Source organism: Colias croceus, chromosome 4, assembly GCF_905220415.1.
Source record: "Colias croceus chromosome 4, ilColCroc2.1".
Taxonomy (NCBI): Eukaryota; Metazoa; Arthropoda; class Insecta; order Lepidoptera; family Pieridae; genus Colias; species Colias croceus.
This window is the reverse complement of record NC_059540.1, coordinates 5,031,466-5,049,167: the sequence shown is the minus strand read 5'-3', so window position 1 is coordinate 5,049,167 and position 17,702 is coordinate 5,031,466. Positions and strand designations below refer to the sequence as shown.

At 33.9% G+C, this 17,702-nt stretch overlaps 1 protein-coding gene across 7 annotated transcripts in view; it reads left to right on the top strand.

Annotated features, from left to right (window-relative positions):
- Positions 1 to 17,702, top strand: part of LOC123691161 (RNA-binding protein Musashi homolog Rbp6) — a 390,351-nt gene that overhangs the window by 116,832 nt on the left and 255,817 nt on the right. For all 7 annotated transcript variants that reach the window (XM_045635427.1, XM_045635429.1, XM_045635425.1 and 4 more), the window contains exon 3: positions 4,223 to 4,304. In XM_045635427.1, the coding sequence (XP_045491383.1) occupies positions 4,223 to 4,304 (82 nt within the window). The remainder of the gene's footprint in view (positions 1 to 4,222; positions 4,305 to 17,702) is intronic.

Here is a 17,702-nt window from a genome sequence, read left to right as displayed (position 1 = left end):
CTCGTTGTTTTATAAGAAGCGAGCGTAACTTGCTGTTATAATATTATGATACTAAATCGATTCGATTCGATATTGTCCAAAAAAAAACAATAATTTTTTTTTTATTAATACATATTATATTAAATGAGTACTTAATCAAAATTCAATAGTTAAACTTATCGGAAATTGTATTCGTTTCGATTTTCAGTGTTGATATGTCGAAATCATCCCAAACGAGCGTAGTGGAGCGACTCAGAGATTCGCAGATTCGGACGTGTGCATCTACGTGACTGGCGCCTTGCCAACCACAATACACATTTAATGGGCCGATTTTATACACAGGACACAATTTTAAAGCAGTGTATAAACGCTAAACGTGTCAATAAAACCTTGTTTTATTTCTTATTAGTACTTCACCTAGTGGGGTCTTTCGTTTAGATTTCGTAGCGTGTTCAACGTCGGAATACAGATGCTTACTGTCTTCCTCTGCCACGTTTAGTCACTTAGGTTAATAACGAATTTGATAAATAAATATATATTCAATTAATTAAAACAAACTAAAAGCATTAAATAAAACCTGATAATTTTATCTACCATCCGGTCAGTTTTCTATTACACTATCTAAATGAATTGATGCGCTTTCAAAACAATGTGCATTTTCCGATTGAAACTTTTCATCAAACAACGTTTTCACTTGCAATGTGATAGATTTTATTGCCAGTTGTTGAATGCGGCCGTACCAATTATAGCGATAAAATTGAAATTAATTTGATGAAAAAAATAGCGGCAATTTTGTTTAGATGAATAAACGAATACAGACATAAAGTAAAAGTGAAAATTACACGCGAAACCAGGAGATAGTTGAGGATTGCGTTTAAATGAAAAATGTTATTTTGTGTCAATTTAGCGCAGCCGTCGCAGAACTATTACTGCAGCACATTTTATTTGCTGACAGCACTGAAAATTTGCGTCAGGCTAAGTGCCAAATTTATAACATTGGACTGTACTACGGAAGGTTTTTACACTAATTGGTTCGGGTGGGCAAGGATTGTTAAAGATAAAATATGCGATGCGAACCGCTTCCGTTTACGATCTGATTGATCGCTTCATTACAGTGAAATTGATTGGGGTCGATGAGCCATTGATGTGTTCGCTGCTGCGATACCTGCCTGCCCGGATTGTCTTCATTTAAATTCACTTCGTATCAAAACGCAAGCACCTAACTCGTAAATAGAATTAATTAAAACTCATTGCAAAAGTATTTAAACTACATCAAAAATGTAAAAATCCAGTCTAAAAGCAGCAGTTAACAATTTGTTCACCTGTTAATAAAGAACAAGAATAAATTCAATAGTTGAAAAAAAAGTTTAATTTTTTTAACCATATTGTAGTAGCAAAGTAACATGAATATTTTAAAACTTGACGATATTCTGTATGTGGGTTTGCGACATCCAAAAACGCGCGGTCGGAATTAATTTATTGATGAGTTCGGAATATTTTTGTATTGCCCATTGTTCATTATGTATGACATTGACGGTTATTTTGTGCAGGCTCATCGGGCTAGATTTCAATTTTATGGTAGTTGAGCACATCCACCGCAAAAGGCACTGTTTCAATGTGTGAGTTACATGTGGTCACATACGTATTAAATGTTTTTTTTTTTTATTTTGTGACCATACTATATTGTGAATTATTCGAATGCGGGTATTTTTTTTTTTAATACTACAAAGGGTAGGATCATAGCCTGTTAAAAAGTTAATATGATAAACAAAATTTTCCAGTAAAATGTAAAAACAATTTAAAATGGACAAAGGGGAAGCGAACGATAAATTCAATTATTCACATAAAAACCGCGTGATTGTGTAACGAAATAAATTAATTGAAATAACAATTTCGATTCTTATTAATTTGGAATACATTTATAAATTCGCCGTTAGACGGTTTTGATTCGTTTCAGCGTCGACCGCGACAAGTTGTTGCGTACTTTCCATGAAATTCGCACAAAAGTTAGTAGATTAAAACTGCCAATTAGGGAGCATTTCAACTCTGAGTTGTTTTAGAATTTTCGTAATTATTCTTGGATGAACAATTAATGGAAAGACGGAAATAAGTATTTCACATTTAATTGCAATGTTTTCTTCCAATTATACATGAGTTTGTTACATAACTTTAGAATATTACAAAAATATTCTCATATTGCATAATAATCAACCATAAAATATCATCAATTAATATCATTGTTACTTCAATGTATTATAATAAATAATAAGCAATATAATAAGCAAATAACAAAAAGCTTATCCTATTACAATAAATATATGCCGAAAATTAATTGAATAAATCTATAAAAGATAAGCAATTAAGCTTCCATCATTATAATTAACGATACAGCGCATTATTCGTCATAATAATAATCGTTTTATACAGATAATGATTTTTGATAAAACCAATTAACTCTATTGTAGCGGACACTTCACAGTAAAATTTAACATTAAAGTGCTTAATCATGTTATGTGTATGAGTGAGCGTATGAAAGGGTATGTTGTTATTGTGAAGTTTGCTGAATTTCAGCTGCAATTGGAGCAGGCGGGAAGGTCCAATTTAATGGTGGTTGCGTATGACAAATGCCACGTCACCTTTTTATTCGATGTTAACGAAATCACCAGACAATTTACATATCACTTAATTTAATTATTATAAACACGTTCCGCTTGAACGAACGGAATAAACTGTATCTGCAGATAAAACATTTAATAGATAGAGTTACAATTTATACAGTTGGAAGTGGCTAATGTTCGGAATCTGAAGCTTAAGTAAGTTTCTAAAAGCAACAAACTTCAAAGAACGGAACCCGAGGAAGCGCATAAAAATCCTCGACGTCCGTCTTAGTAGTTGTAAAGAAACAAAATCTCCAACCCTCCATTTCTCGAGAAGTGCGGTCGAACAATTCAGGTACCTCGAGCTGTGTTCAGATGAAAATGCTACTCGCTGGCCAAATGCTAATTTTATGGTGGTTGAACAACTGTGCCGAATTCGCGTCACTGTCCTTCGCAGAGCTGCCCCCTGGGTATCATCTGAACCAACCGGTACGTCATGTAGGTCAACCCGGATAGCTTATGGAAAACTGACGCGCTTCGCCGTGTCGATAAATCTAATCGAAATCGGGCAGCTCTTTAAATCCGAATAACATGTGATCGCACACTAAGCTGAGCTGATTAATGGTAAAATGTACATTGAATCGTTACTTTTCATTACTGTTTCGAAGTGCGGTACGTAGCCGAGAGCCAGATGGTCAGATTAGAAAAGTTCACTGCGAAACAAGTCCAAAATCGACTTTAAAAGCATAGTCCAACATTTGGTTTTAGAAGCGGCGCCACGAATTGAACGCAAGTTTAAATTGGAATGTAACCCACAATAAGCTTTCGTGATTGGCCTGTTTGTTCTTAATTAGTATTAATCGGAAACCCTAGAGGGAAACATAATAAAAATTAAATGCATATATCATACGTAATTTTATCAAATAGGATAAAGGTTCAACATTTAATAACAAAAATGTATACTTACTGTTATAAAATTATATGTCATAGAAGAATTTTAATGATAATGAGCTGAATACATATTGACGAGTCCCACATAAAAATAAAAACAGTTCATCTGTATCATGTAAGTAATATAATATTTTTAATAACTTCCATTGAAATTAAATGCCAAACGTATATTGGTTCAGGAAAATAGCAGCATTAATACAAACTATCAATTACTTATCATCAAAATTTGCAATCAAAATAATGCGTCGACTGCACGGTTATTATGTAAAATGCGCCTAAAAACGAGAATATGCATCGCATGAATTCTCATTATACAGCGAGTTTATCCACATTATCTGTTACTAATTTATATGAAAATCCATTTCACTATTAGAAACTGCTAAATATTTAAACTAATTAGAGCCATGATACAGTAGAATAAAATTAAGCACAGTAATTTCATTTTAATAAAGCACATGATATTCATATTTTGGGCGGTCGTAAAAATATTGCGTAAAAATAATTAAAATTTTTAAAGTGAGATTACATTCTACCCAATGAAGTATATTTAAACTGATTAAAATATCCTGGCTGGCTTAAAAATATTTTTATGAAATTGAGCTGCTGTTGCGTAGCGTCTGTTTATTGTTATTACATTTTTGTGTAAATATTCAAAATTATTTCAGATATTAAAGATGAATGTTTCTTCTTTGCAGAAAGCCTACGAGATTACTTTAGTAAATTCGGCGAAATCACAGAAGTAATGGTTATGAAAGATCCCACCACAAGGCGGTCGAGGTATGTATCTCATGTTTTTTATTGACTTAAAAATATTTATTTTTTTACCGTTTGTGTATTTAGTAACATTTTTCTTTAAAAAATCGATCAATTTTTATTAATATCCCGTTTTTTATAACTATATTAGAATAATTTTAATCCTATTCAATCTGTGTCTTTATTTCTTTCATAAGTCTTTAACAAACTTAACAATAATATATAATATACCTAGGTACCTATTGGAGTTAGTTCAAGGTGCCTAAAATTTATTATTGAACCCGAAATTAATGTCTGAAGTTGGTTCTTAAAAAGTTGTTCCAACCAAATAATAACGTAGCTACGTTCGAAGCATTTAGAAATGAAGTTATTCTAAATCAAACATTCAATTTTCAAAGCAGGCATAATTTCCTCTGAAACTACTAAATTCCTTTAATAGTTGCCTCGTTATTTGATACCGTTTTATCTCATAGTTCATATTCGGGGGAATCTATTTTGCGAATGCATTGTGAAACTGTTATTGTCTAATATAAATGAAGCATGGAAACATTTGAAGTTCGGTAGTTATTGCGATAACTATCACGGTGAACAACAATCAAGGCACTATGTACACAACCGAGTGGCTTAGGAACTCCCGAGACAAGAAATAAGTTGTCAAAGTGTCGAGGTGAAGTTTCTCTGTTAACATCGTCTGCAGTTAGGTAAATCGTTGGTTTCACAACTCAATATTGCCCCGCGCCCCCTGAAATAATATGCTCGAAGCCGATATTGGAGCGGCTCAGCTGTGAATCTAAATGCAGTCTGCAACCTATTACGTACTCCGCACCCTGCTTCAGCCAAATGTAACGTAAACGTCTTTTGTTTATGCTTATTGGTATATTGGGTATCGGTGGCTGTTAAGGTCCTGTTAATTAAACGGCTAAGCTTGCAAGCTATTGTGTGATTCGGTCGAAGTTAAATTAAATTACAGGGGAAACTTGGGCAGCTTCAGTTAATTTTAGGTATCGCAGCGCGTTTGAGTGACGCTTGCGCAGAGTTCAATTGTTTTAAAAGTTCCACCGAGTTGCTTATTTTCTAATGTAGTTCGCATTTTGTAAGTGAAGTTTCATTCCGTTGTTATACTTTTTGTACAGTTTCTTGTTATACGGAACTGAATGTATTTTTTTATATCACTTGGTGATTTAATTATTGTAAGAATAAATTATAATCGTTATTTATGACCTATAATGTGAGAGATAACTATTCAAACTAAGAATAATGCAGCAGTTTTATTATCGAAAATTTCTTGTTATTTAATAAATAATTAACAACAAAAAATTAAACCACCAAAACAGCCGGCAACATTCCTTCAAAATCGAGACCATATTCCCACAATCGTAATCTATAAATAATATCAGTTACTATATCTTGGAGCGTATATTTCTTTCGAACAGCCATCAGCTGTGAGATATTGCGTTAAAACAACGAGAAGGAAAATTTCCCGTTCTGTTTTCGGTTTTAAATCTTTTGCGACAATGTTCCCTGGCTAGAGGCGAAATGTTTTTAGGTCGACACCTTATCGTAATCGTAAATCAAGTGGACATAGGCGAAGGTTGAGATGTACAGCCGGTGTGCTGTAGTGATAACAGTTCCCGTAAACAAGCGGCAATATAAAAGTCAACTTTTGGTTTGTTATTTCGTGTTTGTTCAGAGCTGAGTAAGTCGTGGAGCGTCGAGGTGCCCTTTTTTATATGGTGAAAGTAAATTATCGAGTAATGATAATTAAATCTCATTATGTATAAATCATTAGAAATAGGTAAAATAACTCTACGTCGAACTAATTAGTAAAATTCCGAATTTTCACTTATAATACCACAAGAGCTTCAAAATTATCGGGTATTTTCCGATAGGTTCGTTGCAAACAAATGAAGGAGTCAAGTTTTTAGTCAAGGTTAAAAAATCACGAGCGCGAAGCGCGAGTGATTTTTCCTGAAAAACTTGACGACTTTATTTGTTTGCAACGAACCTATCGGAAAATACCCGATAATTTTGAAGCTCTTGTGGTATTATAAGTGAAAATTCGGAATTTTACTAATTAGTTCGATAATTTTGAAGCTCGTGTGGTATTCGGAGGATTATTTTTCCGTCCCAAATGTCGGCCAATAATTTCACAATAAAATTGAATTCAAACTGTCAGTTTGACGTCAACGACCAGAGAAAATTTTCAAAAAATTATCAGTATAATACCATGTAGGTTGTACCACGTGACGTCGAATGGTGCAATTCTATTGGTCGATATTTGGGTCGAAAAAATAATCATATTTAAATACTTTTAAAATATGTCAACGCAAACTATACCGTTTACGTTTTGTAGTATAAATAATAATTTTCGTAGTACACAAATATCAGAATAGAGCACTGAAACGTCTACTAAATTTGTAAAAACAGAAACAAAACCATATTAAAAAAAATATATGTGGTTACGTAATGCATAATTACACAGATATTTATCACCAGAACATATTATACAACACAGCCTGACATACAGCGCCATAATTCAAACGTAAGAAGCGAAACGCTTTCAATATCGAGCAAAGTTAGTCACGTCAAGTGTCTCTACGCATAAAGTTGCCCTAATTCTTCACGACGCAGACTAACTTTACCCCTGGACTTTCCCAAACTACAACTTATGCAAGCAAAGTAAATCAATATCCAAAGTCAATGAATCAGGAGTAATATATTCGGGTACATAATAAATGTGCGCTACCTGAAGGCAATATCTGAAAAATTTGCCTGCTCGATATTGCTTACAAGGGAGTTTCCTTTCTACCGAAAATTTAATGCGTCGTTCGCATTTTTATAGAAAGAAGTAGGTAAGTGAAATAATTTGCGCCCGGTTCTATATTTCCTTTTATTTATTTTAATGGTGGGTCTCCTTTTTGTTTTTACAAGGATTTAGGGAAATGGATTTGCGAGAAGCACGTGTGAACTTTGGATATTAATAAAAACTTATTAGGCGTGAAACAGGAGCAATGGGTGTTGTTTTCTGTTTATTTTTAAAAGAATTGTTAGGTTAATACTTTTATATTTATGTGACTGTAGATATTTGATGCATTTACACACTTCTGATGAATTCCACCCTATTTCCAAGTTCAGTAAATTATTTGACGCGTTAAAACAAAGCCCTTTATCATAATTTTATGGCCAAAGTTTCCGAAGTTAAGACGCCCATTTCGTGTTAGAGGGTCGAGCAGATGATATGATTTGTGTCGTCAAATTTCAATGACAAATTACATTTTTAATTAGGTATCAAAACGGCGGATTTTAATACGAGCACAGTTGAGCGTTTACAAACGCAGGCCATCTTTCGGGCTTATGCGATGCGGCTGAATGTAAGTTTATATCATACTCGGAGCTTACAGCGGCTTACAGCGCGTCTCCATTCATGCCTATTTCATTCATTTCGCTTTCCACTAAAATCTAAAATCAATAAAGGATCACGGTATAAATGCAAAGATTACTGGGCTCGCTTTTCGCAAGGCGTGAAAAATGTACGCGCCATTACGTGAACCGTCCGAAATAAAACCGCGAATCACTATGAGACTGTAAGTAGCACCATAAAAGGAGGATCCTTCGTCGGAATCGCTTCGGCAAACACCTACAGAGGAATGGAGTGGTGTTAAATGAGAGGGATTGAGCGTCCCCCGCGACCCTGCTCGCCGCGCGCTGCTCGCAGACGTCACCGAACCGCGACGCCATATCTTAGCAGATACGAGACCGGCTAAAGTATTTAATTCATGCTCGAGAGCATCACTTCAACACGACTCATTGAGCAATAGTTGAATTGGATCCGTTTGCTATCATTTTATTTATGTGATTTTGATAGATGACATCATTTGAATATTTATATTCCGTTTTACATGGAGCTAAATATTTTGATTTGATTATTGTATGATATTTTGTTATTGGAATGGAAATTGTTATTTGTTAGATGTTACGCTTCGAAAGTTGATCTATGTTTGTCTAAACAAACAGGAAATGAAAATAAACTAGGTACTTTTTCAATATGCCCCCTAATACACGTAAGGACTCTGTAGTATTAAATACTGCAAATTTTGCAAGTATTTGTGTGTTTTCGGAGATTTTAAATTAATCAAATTTATATCGGCATCTTCACTAAAATTTTCGACTCATAAATAATTGCCATATATGACTACAAAAATATGAATTATTATAAAATAAATCTGAAATAAATTGTATTGGGGTATATCTACCTAAATGTTTAAATCTGCTTAACAGACTAGCTCAATGACCGTGCTACAGCCCTTCCTGAATTTATTCTAACTGGTCACACAAATAATATTAAACCTGTAATAAATGCTCTTAAAAGATTTTACATTATATTTATCAATAAAATATGCAACATTTTATCGAACAGTTTGTTTTATTGACAATTATTTCATACTATTTTTTTACTTACCACTTTCTCAACATGACATGTGACATAATTGGGCAAAGCAAAATTGGCATAAAAAAATTGTATTACTACAATCACTCGATTTTTCCACAACGACCTACTACGGACTATACGGAATTTTAAAACAATGTCACGATAATTATAGAGACGTTAACTACCTAGCTATCGGTATATAATGATGCAATAGAACTATAAACCAACTCACTCTATTATTTACGAACAAAAAACAAAAAGTTGTAACGTGCCTTTATATAAGCAAGTAATTATGTTAAGCGCATATTAAAAATGTTAATACCATCACGGTAGACAGGCGTGCCAATTAAAACTTTACGGATAAAAATTAGTGAAATCAGTATACTCTTAAAACTTAGTAAAATTTGTGCGGTAGCGTTCATTACTAGTTCGATAATCGGTTGGAAGTGTGCGATGCATAATCAAGTGGTAGTCTGTGAGCCGTTTGCCCCCTTGGTAGGGGGAGTCATAAAACTATTACAGCACCATTCTGTGCACTACGCTGGCTTCATTAATCGGCCATCGTATGAGCTATCCTGTTATTATGATATGACGGTAAGTCGACGAATCGCCCTTCTATCGCTACACGAACACCAGGTGTTAAGTGTACGACTATCAGTTATAATTAGATTGTATGTGAATTGGAGTTTGATGTTCAAATAATTTGTACAAATTAAATTTTTAATTTGTACAAACAAAATATTACTTGTCATCTACGTTGTTACACGTGAAGTATAACGTAGCCCTTGGTATTCAGGTAATTATAATATTTACACGGTAACATTTTCTACTGAAAATAATTTATTCCTTTCTCCAAAGAATATCAATTTGTTATAGCTATGTAACCTTCGATATATAAAAAAGCTAGATACGTTACCCGCTCTCTATTTTGGCAAGAAAAAACTCAGCTAAGTGCCCGAGTTTCATTTAGTCACGCACCATTCAGCGTCGTGGCTGGACGTTCTTTTTGTATTTTAATCGGCAGTTGTTATTACGAAGTACATGAGTGAGACATGTATTATGTCTCGTGCGTGAGAGTGAAAGAGAGAACAACTGTATTGGTGATAATGCGTTAGTAAGTAGGTATGTATTAATTACGCTGTTTTTAGTGCAATGATGTTGGCGTATGCCGCGTCTACTAGTATAATAGGTCATTGTATGTAACGGATTATTCCGCAAAGATACAAGGTAGTCAATTTCTAGTTTCATGAAATAAAATTGTGCATTCTATTTCTATTTTGGTACTTATGAAATCTCAATTTAAATATTCATATAAGCAAGACGCTAGTGAAGAAGGTCTGGTCTTGAAGAATGCTCGAAAATTCTCGAAATTTTTCAAGTAGTTCTCAAATCGTTAGTATGGACGAGGCTTGACCGTCGCGTTCAGGCGCAGTAGATTGGTCGGATCTAACAAGATCTGTGCTCTAGTTCTATATGATATTACCTTTCTATTTGCATAAATTGACTGGTACTTCAACTGGTAATAAAGAAAGGAACCATAAATTTTCAAGTTATATTTTGGAGTCACCCTTAAGGTTACCTTTTCAAATGTTTAAAAATATTTAGAGATCGTTTATTTATTTAAAGACGTACCAACAGTAGCTCAATTTGTAACATACCTAATATAGAATTCGAACATAAAATCTCTAAATCTAAATTGGCTATTAATTATAGGTACATACAGCATTATTGGAACATTGGATTGAATTTAGTATTTAATCTAAATTATACACAGAAAAAAATGATATTTCTGACATAGAGCAATGTGAAAACAATATTGTCAAAAATAATAAAAGTTTATTATCGTATTGCCTTTATTTCTGCTCTACATAGAGAAACAAGTACATAACTCGTTACTTTTTCGTTTGTTATCAATAAATGTTTTATTTATTTATTTTATTTTATTTGTTTAATTATCATATTTTACCATGTCTATTAAAAATGCATCAATGTCGTAGTGACGTAGACAGATGAAGTAGAGAGAAATGTAGTATTGTAGTAGGTAGTCGTTTTATTCATCGCAGCCAATATGAGCCAAGTCAGCATCACGGAAATACCAAATAAGCCGATCAAACTCGTATTTATAAAGAATATCGAGACCGCAAGAAGCGATGCGACATACGTGAATGTGCATGAGGATCTGCCGATAGATTAATTTATACGGACATGCCGGCCGCGGCGTGCCAAGGATTAACCGATGCAATACTGGACGCGAACAAATAGGCACCATTACATATATGTACGTGATTAATACTTGCGTCAAAATGCTGAGACTCATTCTTGGAGATCTATTTTGGAAAATTAATATGCATATTGTCGTTTGACCCGAGGTATATGGGTTTGTTTCGAGGTTTTGAGCGAGATAGATGTTGAATGTTCGTTGCTTTAAGATTTGTGTATGATGATGGATGTAAAAATTATAAATGGAAGAATGTATTTCATTGACCACAGATAATAATTTGATCTAGCACTTTATGTAAGTGTCGTAATCAATTGTTTTTTTTACATGTGTATAAATTTTCGCCACGTCACGTCACTAGACTTGACCGTCTAGTTAATAATAAGGTGGAAAAGGGATAAATGAAAAATAATAACAAGCTAAATAAATTTCAATTAAATAAAGCAAATTTACACGGTCCTTAAAATCAAACCATTTGCCATCCGCTTGCAATGGTTACGTAAACAGGCTCTCATATCGATGACATTCTTTTAAATCCGTAAAGTAAAATGATTAGAATGAATATGTAATCAGAGCTATGCATATAAAATTATCATGAATATCAAATTGCGGTATCCTAGACAGCGTTGATTGTCACGGTCTTCATTTATGAATATTCCACGGCATTATATTATTTTAACAAATAACATCTATTGGAGTCATGCCAATAAAAACTTGTTAATTTTACCCGTGACTCGTATAGAATGAAGGCTTGGACATTTCCACCTCATGTTTTATGTATAACGGTACATATAAGCAATCTCACTATTGGAAGTCTAGACGCAGTGTGAATGAGATGGAGTGAAATATTGACTTCTTTAAAATGATGCACAATTTTATTGAACATTTGAGATAAGCTTCAGTTATTAAGTTACCGTTTGCTATGAGATTGTCTCTGTTAGGAATATTGGATGATTTATGTTTTATTGATGCTTCTGTTATTTTTACGCGATGGTTGTTACATATTAAATTGTAGCTTTATATACAATTCTATGTACCTATAAGCGTTTTGCGATACCCACGACAGCATTTAAATAGAAAATGGCTTCTAGATTGCAATACCTATAATATTATGATGACCACACAAATAGTTTATATATACACACAGAAATAAACTGCGTAGTATGTGTATTACAAAAATATGCTCTACTTTATCCTAAATATCATTCGAAGTATTTACAACCGTGTGAACATAGTATTTCTATATTTGTTATCTTCATAGTTCGATGTGAAGACCAAAATATGACCAAACGCGGTTTTAGCATATATGATATTAAAGATTTAGTGGCGGAATAATTCACAATTCATTAGATCGGCGATGGGTATTTGTGTCCGGTACATTGCTTTTTATTACATCATGCTAGCGCGCATGCGTCAAGACGTTGGTTAGGAACAAAATATTATGTGGAAATTCTGATAGAAAATCAAGATGGGTTCTGTAATTGAGTACGCTTAATTGGGTTTAAAATATTTAATTATAAATTATAAATATTAAATGATTTGCGTCCTTATTGTAAGGAAAATCCATCATACTTATGGAACGAATTGAGCTCTACCTACATGAAAAAAAAGTATTTGAATTCTTTTAAGTTGTATTCAATTCACCTTTAAACATTAACTACGAATATCAAATAAAATCACCTACGACAAAACAAAAAGATTTAGACCACCGTTTCAATTGTTTATTTTTCAGTGTATACAAATAAATATCAAAAAGACAAACGTTCAAACGTCGCTAACGTAAAACCGGCCGGCCAAAAGCTAGGATATTTCTTAAAACTACGGGCGGCAGATTGTCGTAAATATATCAAGGGCTGTCACCGCGAAGGTACGTGCGCACCTTGGGGCAACCATTACAACTATAAAACAACGCTTTCGGCTCTTGAATTTTACCCCAGCTTGTATAAAATGCTTCGAACATTCGAAAGTTTATCGCGATTTGTAGTTGCGTTTAAACAGATAAGGAACACTGCTAATTGGGAAATGGGCATTATGGAATTATTTATTCTGACTGTCGATTGTTTTCGCATTATTTTTTTAAAGATGCGTTTTTTTATAATTATTTAAAATTTTGCAAGTATCAAAACTTTGTGTCAAGAAATACACGTGGAATGGCCGTCAATCAAATGAATACAATATGTAAAATGTCCATGACATGTTTCACACGTTCAATAAACACATATAAACTGTTGTCGAGTTGCTGATTGTAAAATTATTGATCGTGAATTTGTAAGTGCTACTATGAATATGAATTATTTTGTAAATTATTTGTTTTTAGTTCTATTGATTATATCATATTATGGGTAATTTAGTCCATTAGTTATCAAACTAAAAGTATTGACATAATTTTCACACACAAATGTTCAATTCATAAAAATATCGTAGAGACGAAAATCATACAGTTGAATAGCCGCAAGAATGTCATAAGAAAGTAAGAAAAATTAAGTTTCAGATAGCTCCGGTCCTGTTAAACAAATGTTGAGTAGAATATACGATTACGTGTCATAAGTTTTATGCCCCTAAAGTTTCAAAGTAAATTCAAACATCCACCGATAAATCTTGGCGACGCTCGGAACGATTTCATTTTCGAATTTCAGGAGCGATTGCCTCCACTGTTAAAGTTTGCTTGAAAAATGTTCGCGGACGATTGACTCGGTATAAACGGAAATAAAAAGTTCTCTGTTAGAGCAATAGCGTTGTACATTGCGCATATAAAGTAAAGAAAAAGCGCCAAAGAGGATCACAATTTGAAACGCTCCTGGATTTTCGCAGACTTAAAATTGTAACCAACTTTTTAAACCGACCTGCTATTGTGAAACTTCTCTGCCGATGGACTTGAATTCATCTTTACAACGTTTAAGGCTTAACTTTGCATTCATAATTCGTTCCTAGAAAAATAAGGCGCCTTCGTGGAATACATAAATTTTATTAAACGTGAATTCTAGTTTTAAAACAACCTAATTCAACCGAGCAATAAGCGTAAACGCAAAATTCATGACGCGAAACTCTAATTCAGTTATACTAGAGAGCGGAGCTGTTTTCCGTATTATCATTACTAAACAGCTTTTATTATTCCACGATATTTGGCTACAGGGGCCTCACACGCGCGCTAATGGAATAAAAAGTAAGGTTACAAAGTAAAAAGATACAGAGCATCACCCGCGGCAGCGCTTCGTGCGAATTTGAACTGAAAATTTTATACGTTCAATCTATTCTGAGCGCCTTTATATTGGTGTCTCACGATCCCTACTCTGCTCTGTAAGGTTTCGTTTTCAATTATTGCCCACTTGTGGAACGAGATTCAATGGAAAAACAAAAACCTAAGCAAGAGATGATATTTTATAGACAAGCTTTATACAATGTTTACTGCAGTACGATTTGTTCTTGAGCGAGATCTGTAACGTTCTAAGAAAATTATTGACGGAACGTGCCGAGGCGGAGCGTTTTGCTGACAAGTATATGAATAATAAGCATTGTATTTACACACCGCTTTATGATAGTAATCGTTTTGAATATGCTGTGTTCGAGTAGTGTATTAGGTGGGATTTATTCGAAATTACACGCTTCGTGATTTTATCAGAATTCGAATTATGAACTGAATTCATCTATAAGTACAGAGATTGTAAACTACATGTATGCATTCATATTTTAAAGCATTTTAATTGTATGTAAAGTGGTTAAAAATACAATACAATTTTTTTGCATGCATACATATTAATAACTGGATATTTTTAACCTTTCAACATAAAAGATAACTCATTTATGGAACGTAACTTTTACGCCTACAAAATAAAATTAAAATGCCATATATTTTCATGGCAACATGCAAATTAGTTTCGATGCTTTGTAATGCGCCGCGCGACGCCCGCGAACGTGAAATCTTAAACGTAATAACAATATTTTCATTTTTAAATTATGAAATACAAATACCTACATGAAATCTTCATAAATTAACCTTATCGCATGTAATGTTTATGTTTGCGACTATCGCTACCTAATATTTATGTAAATGCAACCCTTTAGCGTGAATTATTCGAAACGTTTGTTAGCGAGCCACATACTGCCGTTTTTATAAATGAACGTGTTATTTTTGCTTTCTTAATTCGACTTCCCTAACGCTATATTCTCATAAAACGCTTAGCTATTTGAAATTCAAATAGGTATCAGTTATCAGACTTGTATATCTTCGTGTACCCAATGTATTAACATAATATTGTTTGTTGTACGATGTAAAGATAACAGAGTCGCCCCAAAGCGAATTACACAAAAACGATCGACTCAATTTAGAATTTCAGCTCATAGTTTTCCAATTGCCGTGCCGCTTGAGCAAGAACGGGTCATTTGAACGAATACGCTTTTATCAAATGCAATTCCTTTACGAAAAATGCAAGTTGAACAACAGTGCAAAACACAAAGCTTTGAATATAAGAAGTGCAGGCAAGTACACGATTTCTGCGCCCTGTAATTTGAAGTTGACAACATTGAACGTACGACCAACCGGCGGCTGCTCACAGAAATGCGCTCTTGCTATTTTTGTTCCAAACTTAGCGCTGGGGACGGACAAAAAAGTTCCCAACAACTTCCCAACACATTAATTGGTTAACTATTGGTTATTTCGAACGATCGATTTGAATATAGCGTGTTTAGTTTATGTATTACTTATGCGGCATGCTTTATAGCGATGTAGTACACGAATATTTCTCTATACAATTAAGTCTAAGATAAAAATTGGGTTAATAGAAATAATAATCTATAATCTCTACTAGATATGTATTGTTTGTTGTCTAAATAAACTAAGTCCCCATAAATTGATTGTAGAGTTCACGATATATGCTTACTATTTGCACACAGCAAAATTTAATTAACACCTGATGAGCTGGCTGCTATCAACTGGCAGGATCGAACCCGCAATAGGCAGCTCCGATCAATGCGACACGACTACATTTTGCATAATTGATGTCCCATTCACAGCTACGGAGCACTTATTCATATTCATGAATTTTACAAATTTTTCAATTTGTGCCGCCAGAAACTGTATTTACAGTGCTTCCACGTCGTATTTGCGCCAATACAATCTGTATAAAAGCTGGACTGGGACACGGACACGCCGACCTGCGATAAAGGTAGCCCCTAATGCGATATTTTGATACTGCTTCTTTCAATAGCCACGCTGTTATTGCTTCGACAATGCAAGCTTTTGTATTCGATTACGGAGTCTATTCCGTCGCAAACAAACCGTGTACAGATAGAGATCCGATTCGTAACTTCGAAATAAAATAACATTAGTTACTGAGAAGCGACACGAAAATCACTCAAAGGGAAAAATAAAAGAACAGTGTAACGAATCTGATTCCCAGTGGCGTTAGAGCCTCGAAGGTAATGGGAGATTGTAAAAGGGGGCAATGAAAGCTGCGTATTATGTGCGAGATCCGTAGGGGCCTCGCTGTATTGTGTTCGGTCCGCGGAGGCTCGATCTGACCAGGGACGCGGTCAAATTGTACAGAAATGAAATTATCAAGGTACGCTGCCGATTTTCCGAACCAATGAATCAAGATCCAATTCCCTTTTGTAATAGAACATCGTCGCGAAACGCGCGGACTTACACTGCCCACTCACGAGCCGCTTAGCGGCACTTCATGTGTTATAACACTTTTCACTTCAAACGATGTTCGCTTAACGAAGTTATATCGCATTTATACTTGTTTAGGCTTATCAGTTTTTACGTACATAGTATGATTATGAGAAGTTTAGTGTTTTCCATGCATGTTTCAAATTTTAGAATTCTGATATTGGTAATTATATATTATAAAATTTGGTTGCAGTACATATTAGTTATTAATGTTTTATTTAGGTATTACAAAAGCGACAAAATGAGCAAATTAAAAATAATTTGCTTTAATATAGGAAGATTACAACAAGAGTTTAATATATTATTAGATTAAGATTATACCATAACAAACAGGATTGTTCCTATACAAACTGTTTTATATGAATAAAGATAATGTGGAAAAACTCATTAGTGTAGAGCTCCGTTAAAAGATTGGCAAGGGATAATGAATGGTTTAATCCACAATGTAAACATATAATGATAATAATTAACTGATAAAATAATGTAACGCATCCGATAATGTACAATTTCATGTGGACACGAAACGTCCATTGTCGTTATTTAAAAAATGTTATCAGAAATACGAGCATACATGGCTTGCGTCAAGCGAGCAATTGACAATTTTTTACACTGCGCTGAACGCACTGTATTTGTGTAACTCTTTTTGTAGTGTGTAAAGATTTCCATGAACATATTTTAGATAAACTTTCATAGTTTATCGCGAACGCTTTTTATGCTTCTTTGAAATACGTTAGTGGGTGTGACACCGAAATGTTTTTCGTGCTAAAACGTATTATGAACCGAATAAGGATCAAAATCGACAGAATACATAACTTAAACATTATTTTCACGAGAATTTTATAAGCAAAAAATACTAGAGTTTTAAAGACCGCTCTTTTATTTTATTAGTAAAGTATTTGACACTACAGATAAGTTAACACTCCTCTACATAGTCTGTGCTACGCCGTAGCTCCTAGCTTGATGCGCTTTTAGTAAAATTAAGTTACTTTGTTTCTTTGCTTATAAATGGTCTCACTTTGCTTACTTTTCTGCAAAGTTTTATGTACATTCCTGTTTTTTACAATAGAGCATTGAAATTCAAGGTCCGTTAAAAAATGTTAATTTTTA